The 18,494-nt window shown below is 51.2% G+C and overlaps 1 protein-coding gene across 1 annotated transcript in view; it reads left to right on the top strand.

Moving 5' to 3' along the window:
- Positions 1-18,494, top strand: part of AHNAK (AHNAK nucleoprotein) — a 37,806-nt gene extending 19,312 nt beyond the window's left edge. The window contains 6 exon segments of the mRNA XM_078148903.1: positions 608-1,055; positions 1,058-3,594; positions 3,597-3,663; positions 3,666-9,464; positions 9,467-13,105; positions 13,108-18,494. Of these exon segments, the coding sequence (XP_078005029.1) occupies positions 608-1,055; positions 1,058-3,594; positions 3,597-3,663; positions 3,666-9,464; positions 9,467-13,105; positions 13,108-17,594 (16,977 nt within the window). The 3' untranslated portion in view covers positions 17,595-18,494.

Below are 18,494 nucleotides of genomic sequence, written 5' to 3'. Positions count from 1 at the left end.
CACAGTCTTTGAGAAGCCAGGGTGTCTGTCAGCCAGCATGGTGCAGGAGAGGAGAAATGGGGGACATGAGGTCACATTCAGCAGCCAGCCAGTCCCTCAACAATGTACGGACACTTTTGCACTCTCCTCGTAAAGTGAAGATTTAGCTATAAAAATGCAAATTGCGACATGACTTGTCCCCTAGCCCAGACTAAGCAGACCTCTCTTGGCATTTGGCTGGGATAGGCCTGTCAGTGTCTTCGGTTCTGGCCAGATTTGGTCAGCTGACTAGAATTTCCTCATGTTTTTGGCCTGTTGGTGGTGGACATTGGTTAGATTGCACAGCGATGTGAGTTTCCTTTTCTCTCGGACACCACCTCTTCTCCCTGGGTTCTTTCCCAGTTTGCTCTTCTCTTTCCACATCAGGGTCTGCCCTGGGCTCCCGTTTCTTCCCAGCAGCCCCATCTAGCCCAGCCTCTGCTCTGTCCCCTGGAGGATCTCCCCACGGGGCTCTGCGGGGCTCCGTGAGGGGCCATGCTTCCAGAGGTCAGGAAACCAGGTGGTTGGCTGGCCTCTGGTTGGGAGTCAGGCTCAGCTGCAACCTTTGCCGCGGTGTCTCTTTCTGCAGAGCGGGGGTGATGAGGACTACCAGCGGATCTACATGACAAAAATCAAGCCTCGACTGAAGTCGGAGGACGGGGCAGAAGGCAGCGAGCTTGGGGAGACCCAGAGCCGCACCATCACAGTGACCAGAAAGGTCACAGCCTACACCGTGGATGTGACGGGCCGAGAGGGGGCCAGGGAGATTGACATCAACAGCCCCGAGTTCAAGATCAAGATCCCAAGGCACGAGCTGACAGAAGTCTCTACGACGGACGTGGAGACCGAGCGTGGGAAGACCGTGATTCGGCTGCCGCCGAGCCCTGGGATGGCCGTTCAGACCACAGGCTACAGTGTTGATTTTAGGGCGACTGGACCCGAGCTCCAAGGGCTTGAAGCCGCTGGTGCTGGCCACTCCAAGGTCCAGGTGACCACACCTGGGATCCAGCTGCAAGGCTTGGGTGCTGGCGCTAGTGGTAGGGCCTGAAGGTGGAAGGAAAGCCAGAAGTCTCTGTTCATACCAACGTCCCTGCTTCTGTTGGCTTAGGAGGCAAAGGAGGATCTGTCACTGGCCCTGGGGTCCGGGTTCCAGGAGTGGAAGTTTCATCTTCCCTCGGAGGCGGGACTGTTGATCTCCAGCGCCCATCCATAGATAACATAAACATTCCCACCATGAAGTTACCCAAGTTTGGCTTCCCAGCAGCAGGACCTGAGATCCAGGGCCCAGAGGCAGGCCTGGGCATCTGCTCACCAGGCATCTCTGTGGGGCCTGGGGGTGATGGTTCCGGTTTGGCAGTGAGCGGAAATGTCCAGGGTCCTAAACTGGAAGTCACAGCTCCATCTGTCCATGTTGAGGGAGTCAAAGGGAAGCTGAAGGGTCCTACAATCACCACCCCATCGTTGGAGGGCGACCTTGGCCCAAAAGGCATCGTGCTTCCAGGTGCTGGAGGCTTGGATGTCTCCGCATCCAAAGGACACGTTGGCATCAAAGGCCCTGCTGTGGAACTTGGAGCTCCAGAAATGGATCCTCATGGGGCCAGTGGAAAACTGAAGATGCCTCAGATGAAAGTCCCCAAGTTTTCTGTGTCTGGTTCCAAAGGGGAAGGAGCTGCTGTGGACATAACATTGCCCGAGGGAGAAGTGAACCTTCCCAGTGTCACTGGAAATGTCAGCTTGCCAGAAGTATCCATCAGTGGGCCCGAGGGGAAAATCAAAGACCCTAAATTCAAGACCCCAGAGATGATAATTCAGAAACCTAAAATCTCCATGCAGGATGTAGACCTGAGCCTCAGGTCCCCCAAATTTAAAGGGGATATGAAGGCGTCAGGTCCAGGAATACAAGGGGATATAAAAGGTCCTCAGATAATCATGAAAGAGCCGACAGTGGATGTTAAGGCACCCAGCCTAGAGGGGTCCCTGACCGGGCCCAAGATTGGCAGTCCATCTGGGAAAATGGGGACCTGCAAAATCAGCATGGCTGATGTTGATCTGAACGTAGGTGCCCCCAAAATAAAGGGCCAGGTGGACATCGCCTCCCCGAAAGTAGAAGGGCAAGTCAAAGGACCTGAGCTAGACATTAAAGGCCCCAGAGTGGACGTCAGTGCCCCAGATGTGGATGTACACGGGCCTGAGTGGCACCTGAATATGCCCAAGATGAAGATGCCCAAGTTCAGTGTGCCAGGGATCAAGGGGGAGGGGCCAGAGGTCAATGTGAACCTGCCCAAGGGAGACATTAATGTTTCAGGGCCTGGCATCGACATTGCAGCCCCACAGGTCAACCTTGGAGGCCCAGAGGAAAAAGTGAAAGGGCCTGGGGTCAAGGTACCAGATGTGAATATCAAGGCCCCGAAGATCTCCATGCCAGACGTAGATCTGCACCTCAAAGGTACAAAGGTGACAGGAGAATATGATGTGACCATCCCAAAACTGGAAGGGGATCTGAAAGGCCCCAAAGTGGACGTCAGCACCCCGGATGTGGAGCTCCACGGGCCAGAGTGGAACGTCAAGATGCCCAAGATGAAGATGCCCAAGTTCAGTGTGCCAGGGTTCAAGGGGGAGGGCCCCGAGGTGGATGTGAACTTGCCCAAAGCAGACCTTGATATTTCTGGGCCCAAAGTGGACATTGAAGCTCCAGCTGTGAATGTGGAGGTCCCAGAAGGGAAACTGAAGGGTCCCAAGTTTAAGATGCCTGAGATGAATTTCAAGACCCCAAAGATTTCCATGCCAGACTTCCATTTGAAGGGCCCCAAGGTGAAGGGAGAATATGATGTGACCTCTCCCAAACTAGAAGGTGAGGGGAAAGTTCCAGATGTGGAACTGAAAGGGGCCAAAATGGATGTCAGCGCCCCAGATGTGGAGCTCCATGGGCCAGAGTGGAACCTCAAGATGCCTAAAGTGAAAATGCCCAAGTTCAGTGTGCCAGGGTTCAAGGGGGAGGGGCCAGAGGTGGATGTGAGCCTGCCTAAAGCAGATGTTGACATTTCCGGGCCCAAGGTGGACGTTGATGTTCCAGATGTGAATATTGAAGGCCCAGAAGGGAAAGTCAAAGGCCCTAAATTTAAAATGCCTGAGATGAATATTAAGGCCCCAAAGATTTCTATGCCAGATGTGGATTTGCATGTGAAAGCCCCCAAAGTGAAGGGAGAATATGATGTTTCAGTTCCCAAACTGGAAGGAGATCTGAAAAGCCCCAAAGTGGATGTCAGTGCCCTAGATGTGGACATCCATGGGCCTGAGTGGAACCTGAAAATGCCCAAGGTGAAGATGCCAAAGTTCAGCATGCCAGGCTTCAAGGGGGAAGGACCAGATGTGGATGTGAGCCTGCCCAAAGCAGATGTTGACATTTCTGGGCCCAAGGTGGACATTGATGTTCCAGATGTGGACATTGAAGGGCCAGAAGGAAAACTGAAGGGCCCCAAATTCAAGAAGCCTGACATGCACTTCAAGGCCCCCAAGATCTCCATGCCCGATATTGACTTGAACCTGAAAGGCCCCAAAGTGAAGGGAGATGTGGATGTGTGTCTGTGCCCAAGATTGAAGGTGAGGTGAAGGTTCCTGATGTAGACATCAAGGGCCCCAGAGTGGATGATGCACCCCAGATGTGGACGTCCATGGGCCCGAGTGGAATTTGAAGATGCCCAAGATGAAGATGCCCAAGTTCAGCATGCCAGGCTTTAAGGGGGAGGGCCCAGATGTGGATGTGAGCCTGCCCAAAGCTGATATTGACATTTCTGGGCCTAAGGTGGACATTGATGTTCCAGATGTGGACATTGAAGGGCCAGAAGGGAAATTGAAGGGCCCCAAGTTCAAGATGCCCGACATGCACTTCAAGGCCCCCAAGATCTCCATGCCAGATGTGGACCTGCATTTGAGAGGCCCCAAAGTGAAGGGAGACATGGATGTGGATGTGTCTGTGCCCAAGATTGAAGGTGAGGTGAAGGTTCCTGATGTAGACATCAAGGGCCCCAGAGTGGATGTTAGTGCCCCAGATGTGGACGTCCATGGGCCCGAGTGGAATTTGAAGATGCCCAAGATGAAGATGCCCAAGTTCAGCATGCCTGGGTTCAAGGGGGAGGGCCCAGATGTGGATGTGAGCCTGCCTAAAGCAGATGTTGACATTTCTGGGCCCAAAGTGGACATTGATGTTCCAGATGTGGACTTAGAGTGCCCAGATGCCAAACTGAAGGGTCCCAAGTTCAAGATGCCTGACATGCACTTCAAGGCCCCCAAGATCTCTATGCCAGATGTGGACCTGCATTTGAGAGGCCCCAAAGTGAAGGGAGACATGGATGTGGATGTGTCTGTGCCCAAGATAGAAGGTGAGGTGAAGGTTCCTGATGTAGACATCAAGGGCCCCAAAGTGGATGTCAGCACCCCAGATTTGGATGTCCTTGGGCCTGAGTGGAATTTGAAGATGCCCAAGATGAAGATGCCCAAGTTCAGTATGCCCGGCTTCAAGGGGGAAGGACCAGATGTGGATGTGAGCCTGCCCAAAGCAGATGTTGACATTTCTGGGCCTAAAGTGGACATTGATATTCCAGATGTGGATATTGAAGGGCCAGAAGGGAAATTGAAGGGCCCCAAATTCAAGATGCCTGACATGCACTTCAAGGCCCCCAAGATCTCTATGCCTGATATTGACTTGAACCTGAAAGGCCCCAAGATGAAGGGAGATGTGGGTGTGTCTGTGCCCAAAATAGAAGGTGAGGTGAAGGTTCCTGACGTGAACATCAAGGGGCCCAAGTTGGACATTAATGCCCCAGATGTGGACGTCCATGGGCCCGAGTGGAACTTGAAGATGCCCAAGATGAAGATGCCCAAGTTCAGCATGCCTGGGTTCAAGGGGGAAGGCCCAGATGTGGATGTGAGCCTGCCCAAAGCAGATGTTGACATTTCTGGGCCCAAGGTGGACATTGATGTTCCAGATGTGGACATTGAAGGGCCAGAAGGGAAATTGAAGGGCCCCAAGTTCAAGATGCCTGACATGCACTTCAAGGCCCCCAAGATCTCTATGCCAGATGTGGACCTGCATTTGAGAGGCCCCAAAGTGAAGGGAGACATGGATGTGGATGTGTCTGTGCCCAAGATAGAAGGTGAGGTGAAGGTTCCTGATGTAGACATCAAGGGCCCCAAAGTGGATGTCAGCGCCCCAGATGTAGATGTCCATGGGCCCGAGTGGAATTTGAAGATGCCCAAGATGAAGATGCCCAAGTTCAGCATGCCTGGGTTCAAGGGGGAGGGTCCAGATGTGGATGTGAGCCTGCCCAAAGCAGATGTTGATATTTCTGGGCCTAAGGTGGATATAAATGCTCCAAGTGTGAATATTGAAGGTCCAGATGCAAAATTTAAAAGTCCCAAATTCAAGCTTCCTGAAATGAACATAAAGCCTCAGAAGATCTCTATGCCAGATGTTGGCTTGCATTTGAAAGGTCCCAAGGTGAAGGGAGAATATGAAGTCAGGGCTCCAAAGATAGAAGGTGAGATGGAGGTGCCAGATGTGGAACTGAAAGGTCCTGAGGTAGACATCAGTGCCCCCGATGTGGATGTCCGTGGACCAGACTGGCATCTGAAAATGCCCAAGATGAAAATGCCCAAGTTCAGCATGCCAGGGTTCAAGGGGGAGAGCCCAGATGTGGATGTCAACCTTCCCAAGGCAGATATCAACATCTCAGGCCCCAAGGTGAACCTTGAGGCTCCAGATGTGAATCTAGAAGGTCCAGAGGGGAAGATCAAAGGCCCCAAGTTCAAGATGCCCAGCATGAATATCCACACACACAAAATATCTATGCCTGATGTGGGACTCAATTTGAAATCACCCAAATTAAAGGGTGATTTGGATGTTTCTCTCCCCAAAGTAGAAGGAGACTTAGCAGGTCCTAAAGTTGACTTAAAAGGCCCCAAGGTGGATGTGGACATTGGGGATGTTGATCTTGAAGGTCCAGAAGGAAAGATAAAAGGCCCCAAGTTCAAGATGCCCGACATGCACTTCAAGGCCCCCAAGATCTCCATGCCAGATGTGGACCTGCATTTGAGAGGCCCCAAAGTGAAGGGAGACATGGATGTGGATGTGTCTGTGCCCAAGATTGAAGGTGAGGTGAAGGTTCCTGATGTAGACATCAAGGGCCCCAGAGTGGATGTTAGTGCCCCAGATGTGGACGTCCATGGGCCCGAGTGGAATTTGAAGATGCCCAAGATGAAGATGCCCAAGTTCAGCATGCCTGGGTTCAAGGGGGAGGGCCCAGATGTGGATGTGAGCCTGCCTAAAGCAGATGTTGACATTTCTGGGCCCAAGGTGGACATTAAAGCACCAGATGTAAATATTGAAGGGCCAGATGCCAAACTGAAGGGCCCCAAGTTCAAAATGCCCGACATGCACTTCAAGGCCCCCAAGATCTCCATGCCAGATGTGGACCTGCATTTGAGAGGCCCCAAAGTGAAGGGGGATGTAGATGTGTCTGTGCCCAAGTTGGAGGGAGATATCAAAGGTCCCAGTGTGGATGTCGAGGTGCCCGATGTGGACCTGGAGTGCCCAGATGCCAAGCTGAAGGGCCCCAAGTTCAAGATGCCCGACATGCACTTCAAGGCCCCCAAGATCTCCATGCCAGATGTGGACCTGCATTTGAGAGGCCCCAAAGTGAAGGGGGATGTAGACGTGTCTGTGCCCAAGTTGGAGGGAGATATCAGGGGTCCCAATGTGGATGTCGAGGTGCCTGATGTGGACCTGGAGTGCCCAGATGCTAAGCTGAAGGGCCCCAAGTTCAAGATGCCCGACATGCACTTCAAGGCCCCCAAGATCTCCATGCCAGATGTGGACCTGCATTTGAGAGGCCCTAAAGTGAAGGGAGACATGGATGTGGATGTGTCTGTGCCCAAGATTGAAGGTGATGTGAAGGTGCCTGATGTGGATATTAAAGGCCCCAAAGTGGATGTCAGTGCCCCAGATGTGGATGTCCATGGACCTGAGTGGAATTTGAAGATGCCCAAGATGAAGATGCCCAAGTTCAGTATGCCAGGCTTCAAGGGGGAGGGCCCAGATGTGGATGTGAGCCTACCTAAAGCAGATGTTGACATTTCTGGGCCCAAGGTGGACATTGATGTTCCAGATGTGGATTTAGAGTGCCCAGATGCCAAACTGAAGGGTCCCAAGTTCAAGATGCCCGACATGCACTTCAAGGCCCCCAAGATCTCCATGCCAGATGTGGACCTGCATTTGAGAGGCCCCAAAGTGAAGGGGGATGTAGACGTGTCTGTGCCCAAGCTGGAGGGAGATATCAAGGGTCCCAGTGTGGATGTCGAGGTGCCCGATGTGGACCTGGAGTGCCCAGATGCCAAGCTGAAGGGCCCCAAGTTCAAGATGCCCGACATGCACTTCAAGGCCCCCAAGATCTCCATGCCAGATGTGGATTTCAACTTGAAGGGCCCTAAGATCAAAGGAGATGTTGATGTTTCTGTGCCCAAAATAGAAGGTCCAGAATTAGATGTTAAAGGTCCCAAATTGGATGTTGACATGCCAGATGTGAATGTTGAAGGTCCTGAAGGCAAGTGGAAAGGTCCAAAATTTAAGATGCCCGACATGCACTTCAAGGCCCCCAAGATCTCCATGCCAGATGTGGATCTACATTTGAAAGGCCCCAAAATGAAGGGGGATGTGGATGTGTCTATACCCAAGATAGAAGGTGAGGTGAAGGTGCCTGATGTGGACATCAAGGGGCCCAAGTTGGACATTAATGCCCCAGATGTGGATGTCCATGGGCCTGAGTGGAACCTCAAGATGCCCAAGATGAAGATGCCCAAGTTCAGCATGCCAGGGTTCAAGGGGGAAGGCCCAGATGTGGATGTGAGCCTGCCCAAAGGAGATATTAATATTTCAGGGCCCAAAGTGGATATTGATGCACCTGATGTGACTCTAGAAGGCCCGGAGGGGAAGATCAAAGGCCCCAAGTTCAAGATGCCTGAGATGAACATCAAGGCCCCCAAGATCTCCATGCCCGATTTTGACTTGCATCTGAAAGGCCCCAAAGTGAAGGGAGATGTGGATGTGTCTGTGCCCAAGATAGAAGGTGAGGTGAAGGTTCCTGATGTGGACATCAAGGGCCCCAAAGTGGATGTCAGCGCCCCAGATGTGGACGTCCATGGGCCCGAGTGGAATTTGAAGATGCCCAAGATGAAGATGCCCAAGTTCAGCATGCCAGGCTTTAAGGGGGAGGGCCCAGATGTGGATGTGAGCCTGCCCAAAGCTGATATTGACATTTCTGGGCCTAAGGTGGACATTGATGTTCCAGATGTGAGCGTTGAGGCCCCTGAGGGAAAGATCAAAGGTCCCAAGTTCAAAATGCCTGACATGCACATCAAGGCTCCGAAAATGTCTATGCCTGATGTGGACCTTAATCTGAAAGGCCCCAAAATGAAAGGAGATGTGGATATCTCTGGGCCAAAGCTGGAAGGAGATCTGAAGGGCCCTGAGCTTGACATCAAAGGCCCCAAAGTAGACATCAGTGCCCCAGATGTGGACATCCATGGGCCAGACTGGAACTTGAAAATGCCCAAGGTGAAGATGCCCAAATTCAGCATGCCAGGCTTCAAAGGAGAGGGTCCTGAGGTGGATGTGAGCCTGCCCAAGGCAGATGTTGACATTACAGGACCTAATGTGGAAGTTGAGGCTCCAGATGTGAATATTGAAGGGCCAGAAGGGAAGTGGAAAAGTCCCAAGTTTAAGATGCCTGATATACATTTTAAAACCCCAAAGATATCAATGCCAGAAATTGACCTTAATTTGAAAGGCCCCAAAGTAAAAGGAGATGTAGATGTTTCAGTCCCTAAGTTGGAAGGGGACATCAAAGGCCCTGAGCTTGACATCAAAGGCCCCAAAGTGGATGTCAGTGCCCCAGATGTGGACATCCATGGGCCAGATTGGAACTTGAAAATGCCCAAGGTGAAGATGCCCAAATTCAGCATGCCAGGGTTCAAAGGGGAAGGCCCAGAGGTGGATGTGAGCCTGCCCAAGGCAGACATTGACATTTCAGGCCCCAAGGTGGACATCGAGACTCCAGATGTGACTCTAGAAGGTCCAGAGGGGAAGATCAAAGGCCCCAAGTTCAAGATGCCTGAGATGAACATCAAGGCCCCCAAGATCTCCATGCCCGATTTTGACTTGAATCTGAAAGGTCCCAAAGTGAAAGGAGATGTGGATGTTTCTCTGCCCAAAGTGGAAGGGGAGATGAAAGTGCCAGATGTAGAACTGAAGGGTCCTAAGGTGGACATCAGTGCTCCAGATGTGGATGTCCATGGGCCAGATTGGAACTTGAAAATGCCCAAGGTGAAGATGCCCAAGTTCAGCATGCCAGGGTTCAAAGGGGAGCGCCCAGAGGTGGATGTGAGCCTGCCCAAGCAGACATTGACATTTCAGGCCCCAAGGTGGACATCGAGGCTCCAGATGTGAGTATAGAAGGCCCAGAGGGGAAGATCAAAGGCCCCAAGTTCAAGATGCCTGAGATGAACATCAAGGCCCCCAAGATTTCCATGCCCGATTTTGACTTGAATCTGAAAGGCCCTAAAGTCAAGGGAGATGTAGATGTGTCTGTGCCCAAGATAGAAGGTGAGGTGGAAGTTCCAGATGTGAACATCAAAGGCCCCAAAGTGGACATCAGTGCTCCAGATGTGGATGTCCATGGCCCAGATTGGAATTTGAAAATGCCCAAGATGAAGATGCCCAAGTTCAGCATGCCAGGGTTCAAGGGAGAGGGACCAGATGTAGATGTGAATCTTCCCAAAGCAGACATTGACCTTTCTGGACCCAAGGTGGACATTGAGGCTCCTGACATTAACATTGAGGGTCCAGATGCAAAAGTGAAAGGCCCCAAATTTAAAATGCCTGAGATGAATATTAAGGCTCCCAAGATCTCAATGCCAGACTTGGACCTCAATCTTAAGGGTCCTAAAATTAAAGGTGATGTGGATGTGACCCTTCCAAAGGTAGAGGGTGATTTGAAAGGGCCATCTCTTGACATCAAAGGCCCCAAGGTGGACATTGATGCCCCAGATATTGACATCCACGGCAAAGGTCCAAAACTCAAGATGCCCGACATGCAAGTCAACATGCCCAAGATTTCCATGCCAGAGATAGATCTCAATTTGAAAGGCCCCAAAATCAAGGGAGATGTTGATATCTCTGCGCCCAAATTAGAAGGTGACATCAAAGGTCCCAAAGTGGACTTAAAGGGCCCAGAGGTTGACATTGCAGCCCCTAAAGTCAACATTGAGGGGAAATCAAAGAAATCACGTTTCAAGCTTCCCAAGTTTCACTTCTCAGGCCCCAAAGTTCAAACCCCGGAGGTAGATGCCAAACTCAAGAAGCCAGATGTTGACATTTCAGGCCCCAAAGTGGATATACATGCCCCTGATGTGGAGGTGCAGGGCAAAGCAAAAGGCCCAAAGTTCAAAATGCCCTTTCTGAGCATTTCTTCACCCAAGGTCTCGATGCCAGATGTAGAGTTAAATCTGAAGGGCCCCAAAGTGAAGGGAGACCTGGATGTTGTGGGCCCAACCTTGGAAGGTGATTTGAAAGGTCCTAAAGTAGATCTTAAGACACCAGAAGTACATCTTGAAGCACCTGATATGGATGTCCATGGCCCAGACTTTAATGTGAAGATGCCCAAGATGAAGATGCCCAAATTCAGCGTGCCTGGGTTCAAGGGAGAAGGCCCAGAGGTGGATGTGAGCCTGCCCAAGGCAGACATTGACATTTCAGGCCCCAAGGTGGACATCGAGACTCCAGATGTGACTCTAGAAGGTCCAGAGGGGAAGATCAAAGGCCCCAAGTTCAAGATGCCTGAGATGAACATCAAGGCCCCCAAGATCTCCATGCCTGACTTGGACTTGCATCTGAAAGGCCCCAAAGTGAAGGGAGATGTGGATGTGTCCCTTCCCAAGGTGGAGGGGGATCTGAAAGGCCCTGAGCTTGACATCAAAGGCCCCAAAGTGGACATTGATGTTCCAGATGTGGACATTGAAGGCCCAGAAGGAAAGCTGAAAGGGCCCAAGTTCAAGATGCCAGACATGCATTTCCATGCCCCCAAGATCTCCATGCCCGACTTTGACTTGAACCTGAAAGGCCCTAAGGTGAAGGGAGATGTGGATGTGTCCCTTCCCAAGGTGGAGGGGGATCTGAAAGGCCCTGAGCTTGACATCAAGGGCCCCAAAGTGGATGTCAGTGCCCCAGATGTGGATGTCCATGGGCCAGATTGGAACTTAAAAATGCCCAAGGTGAAGATGCCCAAATTCAGCATGCCAGGGTTCAAAGGAGAAGGCCCAGAGGTGGATGTGAGCCTGCCCAAGGCAGACATTGACATTTCAGGCCCCAAGGTGGACATCGAGACTCCAGATGTGACTCTAGAAGGTCCAGAGGGGAAGATCAAAGGCCCCAAGTTCAAGATGCCTGAGATGAACATCAAGGCCCCCAAGATCTCCATGCCCGATTTTGACTTGAATCTGAAAGGCCCCAAAGTGAAAGGAGATGTGGATGTGTCTGTGCCCAAGATAGAAGGTGAGGTGAAGGTTCCTGATGTGGACATCAAGGGCCCTAACGTGGATATCGGTGCCCCAGATGTGGATGTCCATGGGCCAGATTGGAACCTCAAGATGCCCAAGATGAAGATGCCTAAGTTCAGCATGCCAGGCTTCAAGGGGGAGGGCCCAGATATGGATGTGAGTCTGCCCAAAGCAGATGTTGATATTTCTGGGCCTAAAGTGGACATTGATGTTCCAAATGTGGACATTGAAGGGCCAGAAGGAAAGCTGAAGGGCCCCAAATTCAAGATGCCTGACATGCACTTCAAGGCCCCCAAGATCTCTATGCCTGATATTGACTTGAACCTGAAAGGCCCCAAGATGAAGGGAGATGTGGATCTGTCTCTGCCCAAAGTGGAAGGTGATCTGAAAGGTCCTCAAGTGGATATCAAGGGCCCCAAATTGGACATAGATACACCTGACCTTGACATTCATGGCCCAGAAGGAAAGCTGAAGGGCCCCAAGTTCAAAATGCCTGACCTGCATCTCAAGGCCCCCAAAATCTCTATGCCAGATGTGGATCTGAACCTGAAAGGCCCTAAGGTAAAGGGAGATGTGGATGTGTCCCTTCCCAAGGTGGAGGGGGATCTGAAAGGCCCTGAGCTTGACATCAAAGGCCCCAAAGTAGATGTCAGTGCCCCAGATGTTGACGTCCATGGGCCAGATTGGAACTTGAAAATGCCCAAGGTGAAGATGCCCAAATTCAGCATGCCAGGGTTCAAAGGAGAAGGCCCAGAGGTGGATGTGAGTCTGCCCAAGGCAGACATTGACATTTCAGGCCCCAAGGTGGACATCGAGGCCCCTGATCTAAGTATTGAAGGGCCCGAAGGGAAACTGAAGGGTCCCAAGTTCAAGATGCCTGAGATGAACATCAAGGCCCCCAAGATCTCCATGCCCGATTTTGACTTGCATCTGAAAGGCCCCAAAGTGAAGGGAGATGTGGATGTGTCCCTTCCCAGGGTGGAAGGGGATCTGAAAGGCCCTGAGCTTGACATCAAAGGCCCCAAAGTGGACATTGATGTTCCAGATGTGGACATTGAAGGCCCAGAAGGAAAGCTGAAAGGGCCCAAGTTCAAGATGCCAGACATGCATTTCCATGCCCCTAAATCTTCCATGCCCGACTTTGACTTGAACCTGAAAGGCCCTAAGGTGAAGGGAGATGTGGATGTGTCCCTTCCCAAGGTGGAAGGAGACCTCAAAGGACCCCACATGGATTTTAAAGGTCCTGAGCTGGACATTGAGGGTCCCGAGGGGAAACTGAAGGGTCCTAAATTCCACATGCCTGATGTGCATTTCAAGACCCCCCAGATTTCCATGAGTGAAATTGACTTGAACCTGAAAGGCCCCAAGATGAAGGGAGATGTGGATCTGTCTCTGCCCAAAGTGGAAAGTGATCTGAGAGGTCCTCAAGTGGATATCAAGGGCCCCAAATTGGACATAGATACACCTGACCTTGACATTCAGGCCCAGAAGGAAAGCTGAAGGGCCCCAAGTTCAAAATGCCTGACCTGCATCTCAAGGCACCCAAAATCTCTATGCCAGATGTGGACCTGAACCTGAAAGGCCCTAAGGTAAAGGGAGATGTAGATGTATCCCTTCCCAAGGTGGAGGGGGATCTGAAAGGCCCTGAGCTTGACATCAAGGGCCCCAAATTGGACATAGATACACCTGACCTTGACATTCATGGCCCAGAAGGAAAGCTGAAGGGCCCCAAGTTCAAAATGCCTGACCTGCATCTCAAGGCCCCCAAAATCTCTATGCCAGATGTGGATCTGAACCTGAAAGGCCCTAAGGTAAAGGGAGATGTAGATGTGTCCCTTCCCAAGATAGAGGGGGATCTGAAGGGCCCTGAGCTTGATGTCAAAGGCCCCAAAGTGGATGTCAGTGCCCCAGATGTGGACGTCCATGGGCCAGATTGGAACTTGAAAATGCCCAAGGTGAAGATGCCCAAATTCAGCATGCCAGGGTTCAAAGGAGAGGGCCCAGAGGTGGATGTGAGCCTGCCCAAGGCAGACATTGACATATCTGGTCCCAAGGTGAACATTGAGGCTCCAGATGTGAGTATAGAAGGCCCAGAGGGGAAGATCAAAGGCCCCAAGTTCAAGATGCCTGAGATGAACATCAAGGCCCCCAAGATCTCCATGCCTGACTTGGACTTGCATCTGAAAGGCCCCAAAGTGAAGGGAGATGTGGATGTGTCCCTTCCCAAGGTGGAGGGGGATCTGAAAGGCCCTGAGCTTGACATCAAAGGCCCCAAAGTGGACATTGATGTTCCAGATGTGGACATTGAAGGCCCAGAAGGAAAGCTGAAAGGGCCCAAGTTCAAGATGCCAGACATGCATTTCCATGCCCCCAAGATCTCCATGCCCGACTTTGACTTGAACCTGAAAGGCCCTAAGGTGAAGGGAGATGTGGATGTGTCCCTTCCCAAGGTGGAGGGGGATCTGAAAGGCCCTGAGCTTGACATCAAGGGCCCCAAAGTGGATGTCAGTGCCCCAGATGTGGATGTCCATGGGCCGGATTGGAACTTAAAAATGCCCAAGGTGAAGATGCCCAAATTCAGCATGCCAGGGTTCAAAGGAGAAGGCCCAGAGGTGGATGTGAGCCTGCCCAAGGCAGACATTGACATTTCAGGCCCCAAGGTGGACATCGAGGCCCCTGATCTAAGTATTGAAGGGCCCGAAGGGAAACTGAAGGGTCCCAAGTTCAAGATGCCTGAGATGAACATCAAGGCCCCCAAGATCTCTATGCCTGATGTTGACTTGCATCTGAAAGGGCCCAAATTAAAGGGAGATTTTGACGTGTCTGTTCCTAAGCTTGAAGGTAATCTGAAGGGTCCTGAAGTTGACTTTCAGGGTCCCAGTTTGGATCTCCAAGGCCCTGATGCCAAATTAAGTGGCCCAGGCTTGAAAATGCCATCACTAGACGTTTCTGGGCCTAAAGTATCTGCTCCTGATGTGGACTTGCATCTCAAGTCACCTAAGTTTGGCATGTCTGGTCCCAAGATAGAAGGTGGTGAATTGTACCTGACGGGCCCCACGGTGGATCTGGAAACACCAAGTTTGAATGTTGAGAGCCCGGACCTGAACATTGAGGGGCCAGATGTTAAAATGCCAAAATTTAAGAAACCTAAATTTGGCTTTGGGGCTAAAGGCCCAAAGGCAGACATCAAGTCCCCTTCAGTAGACGTCACCGTTCCGGAAGCAGGACTGAACGTCGAGTCTCCAGATATCAGCGTCAGCGGGAAGGGCAAGAAAATGAAGTTTAAAATGCCTAGGATCCATATGAGTGGCCCTAAAATCAAGGCCAAAAAACAGGGATTTGATTTGAATGCCCCTGAGGGTGAAATTGATGCCAGTCTCAAAACTCCAGACCTAGACGTCAACGTGGCAGCTCCCGATGCTTCTCTTAAGGTGGATGTGAAATCTCCCAAGACTAAGAAGCCGATGTTTGGGAAAATGTACTTCCCTGATGTAGAATTTGATATCAAATCTCCCAAGTTCAAAGCAGAGGCCCCACTTCCCAGCCCCAAACTGGAAGGAGAGATCCAAACACCCGGACTGGAAGTTTCATCTCCCGGAATTAAAGCAGGGCTCAAGGGACCTGGGCTGGAGGCTGGGTCTGTTGGCCTGAGTGGGAGTCTTCCTAGTGCCAACGTGGAAGGGCCTGACATCCATCTGAAGGCACCAAAGTTCAAGGGGCCAGGTGGGAGCATCGATTTCTCAGGGCCAAAGATAGAGGGAGATCTGAAGGTGCCCAGTGTCCAAGCCAACTTGGATGCCTCTGATATCAACATTGAAGTCCCTGATGCCAGAGTGAAAGCTCCCTCCTTTGGCATCTCATCTCCTCAAGTATCTATCCCTGATGTGAATGTCAGCTTGAAAGGACCAAATATAAAGGGTGATGTCCCCAAAGTGGAGTTGGAAGGACCAGATGTTGATCTGAAGGGTTCAGATGTAAAAATCCAGTTCCCTAAGTTTTCCTTGCCCAAGATTGGAGTACCTGGTCTGAAGGTGGAGGGTGGGGGAGCTGATTTTCATGGCCAGCTCCCCTCTCTTGAAGGAGGTGTGAGTGCCCCTAACCTCAAGTTTGAAGGGCCTGATGTAACACTGAGAGGACCCCACGGAAATGTGCCTTCAATGAACCTCTCTGGGCCGGATCTTGACTTGAATTTGAAAGGACCAAAGCTGAAGGGAGACCTGGATGTTTCTGGGGGTGTTGTGGGTCCCAAGGTGAGTGTGGACACCCCAGGCCTTGACCTCAAAGGAGCTGGTGGGAAATTGAAGATGGAAGGTGGTGGCAGATTTTCTGCAGAGGGAGGAGTGAAAGTGCCTGGTGTCGACATCAATTTAGAGACTCCAAAATTGAACGTCGGCATGGCCGATGTGAATCTGAAGGGACCAAACCTGAAGGGAGACTTGGGTCTAGCTGGTGACATCAAGGGTCCCAAAGTGTCGGTGGAGGCCCCAGCTGTCGGTTTGGAGGCACCGGGGGGAGCTATTAAACTCCCCCAAATGAAGCTGCCCCAATTCGGCATCTCCTCTCAAGGGTCTAACCAGGACGTGAATGTCACAGGGCCAGAGCTGAAGGGGCCTGGGATGGATGTTCGCCTCAGAGGTGTGGACATGAAAGGGCCTCAGATCTCATCTGATGTGGACTTTAACTTGGAAGGACCAAAAATGAAAGGCGGCTTCGGGGCCAGCGGTGATATCAAGGGTCCTGCTGTGGGAGTGGGTCTTGGGGGCATCAACGTCAAAGGCTTGGAAGGCAGTATCCAGATGCCTGATGTCAAGTTGCCCAGATGTGAAGCAGAGCTGCCAGATGTGAATGTCAAACTCCCATTGGGGAAACTTTCGGGTTCAGGCATTGGTCTTCATGGGGAAGCTCCTGATGTGAGCCTCCAGGGACCTGCATTCAATCTCTCTTCACCCGAGGTCTCGGTATCAGACCTAGGGGGGATTGGTTTGAAGGGACCGAAAATCCAAGGTGGTGTGGATGTTTCTGGAGGTGTCAAAGCTCCAGACCTCAGCGTAGGGGGAGGACACGTGAACATAAAGGGTGTGGGTGGAGAATGGAAAGGGCCCCAGGTTTCTTCTGCTCTGGACCTGGGTGTGCCAAAGCTGGCTGGGGGGATCCATGTTTCAGGACCAAAGGTAGAAGGAGGTATTAAGGGAGGCCAGGTGGGACTTCAGGGTCCTGGAGTGGGTGTGTCTGGCCCTCAAGTTCACCTGGAAAGTGTCTCTGGAAGAGTGACATTCCCCAAGATGAAGATCCCCAAGTTTACGTCCTCAGAACGGGAGCTAGTGGGCAGAGAAGTGGGGGTGGATGTGAACTTCCCGAAAGTGGAAGGCGGCATTCAGGCTGCAGCTGACGAAGGGGAGTGGGAGGAGGCGGACATCAAACTCAAAAAGTCCAAAATCAGAATGCCCAAATTTACTTTTTCCAAAGCCAAAGGCAAGGGCAGTGCCACAAGCTCCCCAGAAGTGTCTATGTCCGGCTCCAAAGGAGACCTCAAGAGCTCTAAGGCCAGCTTGGGCTCCTTGGATGGGGAGCTCGAGGCAGAGGCATCCTCACCAAAAGGCAAGTTCTCCTTCTTTAAGAGCAAAAAGCCCCGTCACCGGTCCAGTTCCTTCAGTGATGAGAGGGAGCATTCTGCTCCAGTCACCCCTACAGGCACCCTTGAGTTTGGAAGTGGGGAAGTGTCCGTCGAGGGTGGAAAGGTCAAAGGGAAACATGGCAAACTGAAGTTTGGCACCTTTGGTGGGCTGGGGTCAAAGAGCAAAGGTCACTATGAAGTCACCGGGAGTGATGAAGAGGCTGGGAAGCTCCAGGGAAGTGGGGTGTCCCTGGCCTCCAAGAAGTCCAGGCTGTCTTCATCATCGAGTAATGACAGCGGGACAAAGATGGGCATACAGTCACCAGAGATGGAGTTGACTGTTTCCAAAAAGTAAGAGAAAAGGCCCTTTGTATGTGTGCACGTGTATATATATATAAATATAGGTTTGCAGTAGGTAGGCTTCTGTGTGTTTGTATATAAACTTCCAAAGATTGACTCAAGGTCGAAATCAGTGATTGAAATGGAGGCCCGGCTGGCACTTGGCCTGACCCCAGGTTAGGGTGAAGAGTCGGGCTGGGATGATAACGACAAAAGGAGGTGAATTTTTTTTTTTATTTTCCAATCCATCCTATCTGCAAATTAAGCAGTATTTGCCTTCTTAAGATTTCAGTTTGCTCATTAAACGCTGAGAGCATCTGTTTACTAAGCAAGCCTTGTGTTTATCACTTTCATTTTTATGGAATCTTTTCAGTGTTGGGGTCATAGAAATCTGACATCCATCTGAATGCCTTTTTTTGGGGGGTAGGCTTTTGTTTGCAAGGGATAGGAGGGTGGGATGGGAGTAGGGGTGGGATGGGGGGTGAGACTTCCATTTTGGCCTCTTAGGATGGATAATATTCCAAAATTGTCCTATCGGACACACACCAGGATGGCAGAGAAGTCTTCCCCAGGAAAATTGGTTTTTATTTTTTTTTGGTTGGGGGGGAGGTGGTGATGGTGCCCTTTAGCACATCAGATCTCCCCCCAAGCTGGTAATTCTGACCGATTTTGGGTGTTCCTGGTGAGAGGGGGTTAGATAGCTTCTCGCTTATTGTGACTGACCCGCTTGACTGGGGTTTACATACTTTGTACTATATGAGATGTTTTTACCAGTGACTGCCACTTTTCTGATATTTGTCATGGATGCTTTTTAACAAATATTACCTGATTAAGAATCCAGCACTTTAATGCCAAATTAATTCAGAATGTAAGAAAATTCATGCTGTAAAATGGAAATAAAGCCGCTAACAAGTAA

This window comes from Phascolarctos cinereus, unplaced genomic scaffold (assembly GCF_003287225.1).
Source record: "Phascolarctos cinereus isolate Bilbo 61053 unplaced genomic scaffold, phaCin_HiC Scaffold_9;HRSCAF=440, whole genome shotgun sequence".
In the NCBI taxonomy this organism is placed as follows: Eukaryota; Metazoa; Chordata; class Mammalia; order Diprotodontia; family Phascolarctidae; genus Phascolarctos; species Phascolarctos cinereus.
The sequence above is the reverse complement of the archived record's forward strand: the minus strand, read 5'-3'. Positions and strand labels throughout refer to the sequence as shown.